This window comes from Microtus oregoni, unplaced genomic scaffold (genome assembly GCF_018167655.1).
Source record: "Microtus oregoni isolate MIOR12 unplaced genomic scaffold, Mior012 000024F_ref0000369, whole genome shotgun sequence".
Taxonomy (NCBI): domain Eukaryota; kingdom Metazoa; phylum Chordata; class Mammalia; order Rodentia; family Cricetidae; genus Microtus; species Microtus oregoni.
In genome coordinates, this window is record NW_024543083.1 from 24,811,787 (window position 1) to 24,820,145 (window position 8,359).

The 8,359-nt window shown below is 45.2% G+C and overlaps 1 protein-coding gene across 2 annotated transcripts; it reads left to right on the top strand.

The window, feature by feature from the left end:
- Window positions 1–5,260: 5,260 nt before the first annotated feature.
- LOC121462440 (fatty acid-binding protein 5-like) lies at window positions 5,261–5,726 on the top strand. 2 transcript variants are annotated; one of them, XM_041674026.1, is made up of 2 exons: window positions 5,319–5,399; window positions 5,561–5,713. In XM_041674026.1, the coding sequence occupies exons 1-2, from the start codon at window positions 5,319–5,321 to the stop codon at window positions 5,711–5,713; spliced, it is 234 nt and encodes a 77-aa protein (XP_041529960.1). The 2 variants fall into 2 exon arrangements, with proteins under 2 accessions (XP_041529959.1, XP_041529960.1); XM_041674025.1 differs by having other exon boundaries at window positions 5,261–5,726.
- Window positions 5,727–8,359: the final 2,633 nt, after the last annotated feature.

The window sequence follows — 8,359 nt, forward strand, 5'->3', positions numbered from 1 at the left end:
TTGCTTTCCCCGTAGACACTTCAGTGACTGCACCATCTCTCTAGCCCCAAGATGCTTCTCTTCACTCATGCTCCTCTCTCTCCTTTTGTGTAGGTTCAACACAAGTCTAAACAAAAGAGCACCCAGGTCACATGGTCCCCACACCATCCAGTCATTTGCCCAGTCCAGCAGGCTGGAAATGATATACCAAAGCCCCCATCTCCCTAAAGCCCACTCCTATTTTATCCATAAGTCCTTTCAGCTATGGCTCTGAAAGGTTTCCCCCACCCCCATACCTCTCTCCCAATCCTGGCTTGTCCCTTCAGCTATCACTCATGTTTTTATGAATGACCATCACCTCTAGAAGGGATCCCCTGCCATAGTTCTGGCCACTCCCACTTCTTCATCTTCCCTAGGCAAGTAATTACACAGCCAGGGGTTTTTCTCGCTGTCAATCTGATCATGCTAGTTCATTGCTGAGCAGTGCAGGAGCCTTCGACATAAATGTTAAGCTTCTTAGCGCTTGCTCACGAGGCCCTTCATCTGCCCAGGGTCTTGCTTCCTGCCAGTACATTTAAAATACCAGCCCACCTGAGCTTCTCCGGTGCTCTTTTCTCTGCCTCTCCATATTTGCCTTCCCCGCTGTCTTCTCTCTCCTCCCACCCATCAATCTGATGTTTGAATGCATGCTCCACGGGGCTTTCTCAAACACACGCCTGCCATTCAGACTCAGAATCCATTTTCCTTCAAAGCTTGATGCTTGTCACATTTTCTTATACTTCTCTGCTGGAATGCTCGCTGGGGGCTCAGGATCAATCTATTCGGCTCAATACTGTATTCCAGAGCCCAATCAGGCCGTAAGAAGCTTCCGGTGACGTTGAGATTGAACGGCTGAGGGATAAGTAAACTCCCAGAGCAGCCCGCAGTCTTTTGAAAACAAAGAAACTAGATGTGTTCCAGATTTGATGCAACTGGAGGAAGATGATGAGACGGTATTGAGTTATATTCATCTGAATTCCAATTTGTCATTACGATTGGAAAGAGAATTGGCACACGGGCACAGAGCTCCTGTGCATTTGGGAAGCTGCATCGCAGCATGTTTCTTAACAGGCGTGGATTCCCAAAAAGTAAAGACATTGATCATTCTCATGTTTAATAACACATGACTTGCATTGCCTGCTTTCTTCGCTTGGCTACATAGTGAGCCTCTCTGTCAGGTGACATTCTACAGAGGACCTGCCACCAGCCTTTCAGACCAGCTCGCAACCCTCTCTGTGCACAAACACCCACTTTATGGCGACAGATTATAGAGACAAGCGATGTTGCCCTTTGTGTTTGTTAGTATTTTTATCTGTTCCAGAGCCACTGAGAATTGTAGATTTCTAGTCTAATGTTATGGTATAACGTTTTGAGGAACCCTATTTTCTTCATTTCCAAGTTCATAAGCTCGTTTGGCACACAGACACACACAGAGAGAGACACACACAGACACACACACACACAAAATCATCCATGTGGGCATGCCAAGATTAAGCCAGAGATGTTGGAGCTACCCACTTTCTTTGGGTCAATTCCTGGATAATGGATCTGCTTGGAACTGGGGTGGGGGGAGGTCTAGATGTGTGTTTGGAAAGAACGCCTGGATCTGGGGTGCCAGAGAAGCCGGACAGTTTCAGAAGGCTGCAGTTCAAGGTGGTTGACGGTGCTCACTTTTCCTTTGGCCTGAAGGGAAACCGTCTCATTCCGTTCGCTTTGCTTGTGAACTCTAACTCCAGTATCGTCCAGGTAACTTTCTTAGGCGCCTGTGGACATTCACCATGCCCACTCTTAAAGACATTTAATTGCGTGTCTCTGTGACATAAGGGCCTTCTCCAGGGGGAACAGGAAAGCTAAGGTTTGTAAAGGTTGACTCAGTGGGGCCAGAGAGCAGTCATCTGAAAACAAAACACCAAGGCCGGGCAAGACAGCACACAGCTCTAACCCCAGCACTTGGAAGACAGAGGTGGTGGATCTTTATAAACTCAAGGCCAGCCTGGTCTATGTAATAGATTCCAGGAAAGAACCTTGAAACCCTGTCTCGAAACAAATAAACTGATGTTTTGTAAAACTTTACACGCAAAAGCCAGTTTATTGGTGTCTTCTGTGAATGAATGCTCAGGGCATCCTAAGAAAGGTTATTTGGACAATACTGGGATAGAGTTCACAAGAGAAGCGAAATGGAATGAGAAGGCCTCCCGTCAGGCCAAAGGAGACAGTAAAGGCAAGTTCTAGAAACAGGTTCAGCCCCATCCCCTCCCAACTTGCTGGTTACTGAAGGCCTGGAAACCCTGTCTATGTGGTTAGTGCCACTGCGGCCAAATGACAGCACAGACCAGGACAGCTGACAAGCGCTTTGCAGCAAAGGCTGCCCACTGCTTGAAAAAGGTTATTTCATTTTTGATAGTCAAATATTACTAGCAATAATTTGCCTTTTAATCTGGTACAAAGTAAAAGTAAAACAAAGAACAGTGTGGTGGCCTTTAGTTCACTGAGGACGCAGATCTCTGTTACTGTGAGGCCAGCCTGATCTACAGGTAGAGTTTCGGGACAACCAGCTACATAAAGAACACTCATCAAAACAAATAGTTTAAAAGGTTGGCACTGCCTTGCTTGCCTGACATCCTGAGTCTCAGTTTTTAAATAGTCTTTTGTTCTGTTTGCAACTTTGAAATATAAAAACTAGAAAATAACCCACTGAAGTATTTAAGTTCTTCTCTGTGCCCTCCTTCCATCCTTCCTCCCTCTCTCTCTCTCTCTCTCTTTCTCTCTCTCTCTCTCTCTCACACACACACACACACACACACACACATACACACACAGTGTCTCCTATGTAAGCCTTGACTATCCTGGAGCTCCTACGTAGCTCTGCCTCGTGGACGCCGTGATTGAAGGGACACATCGCCACACCCAGTCTCACAGCCTCTTCTTAATCTTGCTCATGCAGAAGTTTATACAGATTAAATCACTTTGGCTCCCTATCAAAACAGGTTACAGAAATTTCTAGACACATTATGCTTTTGAATTTCACAGGAAAATGTTGTGGCGCGGGTGGGAGTTCACATGGGATCATGGAAAGAAAACTCGGAGGCACCTTAAGAATGAATTTAGCTCTTCTGGGCTGTAGGGTGGATCTGTCCCTAAGGACTGAACTGTTTTCCCTTCGCCCAGGGCATTTTTATTGTTTTCCATGTTTATACTTAAGTAAGTCGATTTTTATATCCTTAGAACATCCTGAGGAAGCGTCCAAAGGGACAATGGTAAGTGCAAATTCTCGATTTAAAAAAAAAAAAGTGCAGTTTTCTGGCTTGTTTTTTAACCAAGAGTTTGCACCTTCAGGAAAGGCTCACAAGATTCACATTAGGGCACAAGAGAAACAAAAGGTATCTGCTAAACAAAAGACAAATTAGGGCTAGGTGCTAGCACTCTGGAGCCAGACCAGGCTTAGCCCAGTGGAAATGCTCCCACAGGAAAAGCCAAATATTTTTGTAATTTCCATAGAAAACTCGCCTGTCTTAGCTGTTCAGAGTCCCAGGATCAGTGTCTCGCAGTTTGACACTGAAACAGAGTAGCAAAACCACGTAAATTCCCTACCCCTTCATGCATGCCACAAAGCCCCACCTGCAGACTCTGGACCAGGAGTCCGGAGGAAACACTCAGGCCTCCCCTTAGTGTGTCTGCCCCCTTTGTGATGTACTAGCGCAGAGACAAGTAAGTGTGACGATTCTGTTTGGGCCACTGGTTTTGTCCACAGTAGGCTCCAGGAAGATTCCCCTCCACAACAATTTTCTTTCCGTCTCTTATAGAAGCTCACTGACAATTTCCCATGTGCTCAAGTATGTAGGGCTGTGATCTGTGATACTGCTGGGAACTGAGTCTCAGACTTCTGGAAGAGGAGCAAGTGTTCTTAATTGCTGAGCTTCAGCTTTCTGCTAGACTCTTTTTGAGAAGGTTGGCTTTAAAAAACAGAAATATAGTTCCAACTGGAACCCCAGGTTGGTACGTGGCTCAACCCTCATCAGAGAAGCTTCTTGCAGGACACAGTGATTAACACAGAGGCTCTTGGCTGTACAAGAGAAGGCGAGAGGCTTTGGAGAGCTCAGCCCTAAACAGGATGTCTCTATCAGACCCCTCTAGGCTCAGGGCTTATGCAGAAGAATAGCCCAAAAGATTCTAAGAGCCGGAGGTAATGCTGACGCCAAGGAAAGAGCATCTTCCGACACAGTAGGACGGATACAGATGGGAGCTCACAGAGATGGTGACAGCGCGTATAAGCTCGCTAGGAAAAAAATCCCAACACGGAAGAGGAGAATCTAACCCCAAATCCATTTCGTCCAAGAAGCCATCTGCAATTTATCAATTGATATTATCTACAAATTTCCAATCCCTTCTGGGGGGGAATGAAGGAAGTTTGTTTTCTTCAGACACTGCATGCAGTGTAGGCCCCATGCTCAGGAGTGGCTGGTCACTCCATGGATTTTTGTTGTTGTTTGTTTTTAAGAAAGAGAAAGAACAGGAAGTTGAATGGGTAGAAAGGTTCATAGGGGAAGGGAAGAGTTGGGGAAGGGGAAGGAATATGATGATCAAAATATGACATTTCTTGTATGAAATTCTCAAAGAATAAATAAAAGCATTTAAAAATACCCAAATGTACAATTTATAAAGCAAAATTAACCCTACATAGAGTCCTTCTCAATTAAGCCCTGGTGTTTTCCTCAGACTAAGACGAACCCTTTTGGTGTCCAGGAAGGTTTTTGGTGACCGTCATTTCTCTGGCTTACTGATCATTCCAACCATGATTTGCTTCAGCACATAAAATCCGCCGTTTCCCTTGGGCGGACTTAGGCTTGGAGACAAACAGTACAATAAATTAGGGAGACAGTTTTATAAGTTTGTGATTTGCTTAATCTTGGAAAATCTTATGAGACAAAGCCCATAATTGTGACTTAAAGGAAGTGTAAGATTTCTGTGAAAGGAAGCAAGGGAAGGATTTTTGTCTGAGAGAGGAGGAGCCTAAACAAAGCTGATGTAAAGGAAGCAGCGGGTGTGGGCGTGGCCAGAGGTGGGCTATGTAGTACTAGTGGGCGGGGCGGGGCGGGGCCAGAGGTGGGCCTAACGGGTGTGATGGTGGGCATGGCCTAGTGGGTGTGGCCAACGGTGGTTCTGGGTAGAGACCTCAGCTAGATTGACAGAAAGAGAAGTAAACCGTCTTCAAGAACCATCTTTGGGTTTGAGCCCAGAGCCGCACAGCGCCCCTGCCACCGCGTTCTCCCTGCTGCTGCTTTCGTGCTTGCCCGCCCGCCATGGCCAGCATTAAGGACCTCGAGGGGAGGTGGCGCCTGACGGAAAGCCAAGGCTTTGAGGAATACATGAAGGAGCTAGGAGTAGGACTGGCTCTTAGGAAGATGGGTGCCATGGCCAAACCAGACTGTGTCATCACATGTAACGACAACAATATTACTGTTAAAACCGAGAGCACTTTCAAGACGACACAGTTTTCTTGTACATTGGGAGAGAAGTTTGATGAAACTACAGCCGATGGCAGGAAAACTCAGACGATCTGCACCTTCACCGACGGTGCCCTGGTCCAGCACCAGAACTGGGACGGGAAGGAAAGCACAATAACCAGAAGAGTGAAGGATGGAAAGCTGGTGGTGGACTGTGTGATGAACAATGTCACCTGTACTCGGGTCTATGAAAAGGTGAAGTAAGGATGCCTCTCCACCCCGGACAGGAGTGAATGAGCTCAGTTCAATGAGCAGGTCATAAATATCTATACTGCTTTATTTTTCATGACTGTTCAACCACCTTTATCACCAGCTCTTTACATGAAACCCATGTCAAAGTGTTGATTTATCTGGGATCTTCCTTTTGGTTAGTAAATAAACGTGTTTGTGCTACTTCAAAAAAAAAAAAAAAAAAACAAAGAAGAAGAAGAGGAACCATCGGTGAGAAGCTGAAGGATGGTCCTGTGGAGCTACAGGTTCATCTTCCACCTGATACACACTCAAGCCTTCCTAAGCCCTTGACGGGAGCTCGGAGCTCATGGAAAGAATGCTTCAGAAGATATCCAGCCGTGTGGATAAGAAGAGGCCTCGTAATTACAGGAGGAGGAGGCTAAGAAATAAGGCTTCCTGGGTCTCAGAAAGTCTCTAGCGTCAATACAAAACTAAGATTTGTGAGAACACCATAAGGGAGACTTGTAACGGCACACAAGTACCTAGCTCACTATCAGGGTTTATTAAACATAATTACAGTTTGATAGAAATAGAAAGTAATAGAATCCTTCTTTGTGTACATGTGTGTTAACTAGGTTAGAATGACCTATTTTTTCTCCTAATAGCCCTAAAAGGTAAATATGGATATCTTTTTTTTTCATAGTTCAAATAACAAAATTGAAATCAGCTAAGAAACACACAGTTTGTAAGTAGGAAAACCTAGATTTGCACCTGGATCTGTCTGGCTACAAACATGCTTTCAATCTAAGTTGCTCTGTTTACCAATAAAGCCTCAGGAGTCAAATATTGGGGTGAATATTCTCTGCTAGATCAGAAATGCCGAGAACCCACCAGCTGACCTTCCTTTGCGGCCAGAGATGCCGCAGGAGAGTGTCTCTCCACATTGTCCCAAACCAAAAAAAGCCCACAAATCTCCTAAGTGTTTCAGAATAGTTGTTTACACTGTAAAGATGTGTCTCTGCCTAAGGAGCCTCCTGATTGGTTTAACAAAGAGCTAAATGACCAATAGCTATGCAGGATAGACAGGCAGACCACAAATCTCCTAAGTGTTTCAGAATAGTTGTTTACACTGTAAAGATGTGTCTCTGCCTAAGGAGCCTCCTGATTGGTTTAACAAAGAGCTAAATGACCAATAGCTATGCAGGATAGACAGGCAGAACTTCCGGGGGAAGAGAACGGAGGGGGAAGAAGAATTTAGGTCCAGAGGACACGAGAGGGGGACACTAAAGAGATCAGACATATGGTACAGAGCAGAGGTAACCAAGCCATGTGGTAGAATGTAGGTTAATAAAGGCAGGTTAATTCAAGTTATCAGAGCTAGTGGGACAAGCCAAAGCTAATGGCCAAGCCTCCATAATTATTAAGTGAAAACACATGGTTTTCTGGTCTTCCTTTCCCGTCTCTCTGGGGGTGTGGAAAGTCATCCGGAAGCCCTTGTATCTGGGCTTTTTCTAATTTGGTTTGATTTGGTCTATTTTATTTATTTATTTGATTGATTGATTGATTGATTTGGTCTATTTTGTATTATTGTGTTGGAGGAGAGGCTTATTGTGATGCAGAAACTTTTCAATGAGAAGTCTCCATGTCATTATTTGCAGTCTGGTGATCCTGAAGAGAAAGCTTACAACATCTAAGTCCCTCCCTTCTCCTCCGCCTTCCAGGTCCTTCTTACTCTCTAGGGCTAATTCTTGTCAACTAGTCGCTAACTCCACCCCCTGATCCAAGGTTAATTTTATTAACATAGTCTTGGAGTTTCACTGTGCCTTCAAATATCCTCACAACACAAATGTCCACTTCCTACTATGGCTTTAAACTGAGAACTGGAAGATCTGCCAAGAGCAAAACGAAGAAATAACTATCTGATTGCTAACAGAGTCTTGCTGTACACACGGGGAAGAAGAGCATCAGTGAGGGGTAGATGGCAGAGCACAGAAGAAAGGGGGGCCGTCTCTGAGGGGAATGGGGAATGAATCTGGCCCTGCGCAAAAGAAGATTGATGCCTTTGATACACATAGTCAAGCAATTTACATTAATTGCGCCTGGTTTCCCAACTTTAGGAGCTGAGCTGTATTTCCTCAATATTTCCACAGTCACCCAGAGATTTTATCATGAGTTTCTTGGAGAATTATATATATATATATATCCTCTCTACCCAATGCTTGATTGAAAGTGAGACCCCAGCCCTCTAACACCCCTATATCCAAGGAGTCTGGGATGAATGATTGGAGACATCATCACAGCCCCGGCTTGGGAGTTGCGTTGGTTCGGACTTCAACTCCCAGCCTGCCAAGCGCTGACCCCTCCCCCGGGGAGGAGCAGGACCTGTCCCACAGGCTATTTAGGCTCGCACGAGGAAAAGGAACACGTGGTTTTGGGTTTACGTGGGATCCTCTGCCCACCACGCTGTCTAGGTCCACCCAAAGGCATTTTAATTCGGTCTAATCTGGTTTGATTGGAGTTCTTTGCGTCAGCGGAGCAGCTTTTCTTAAGATTGAACCAAGCACCCAAAAGGAACTGGAAAGTAAACTGTGACCAACGAGAAGGAGACTGGTGTCTTCTAAGTTGGAATGATGATCGTATGTATGTATAGCTGTTTCCTTGTGAAC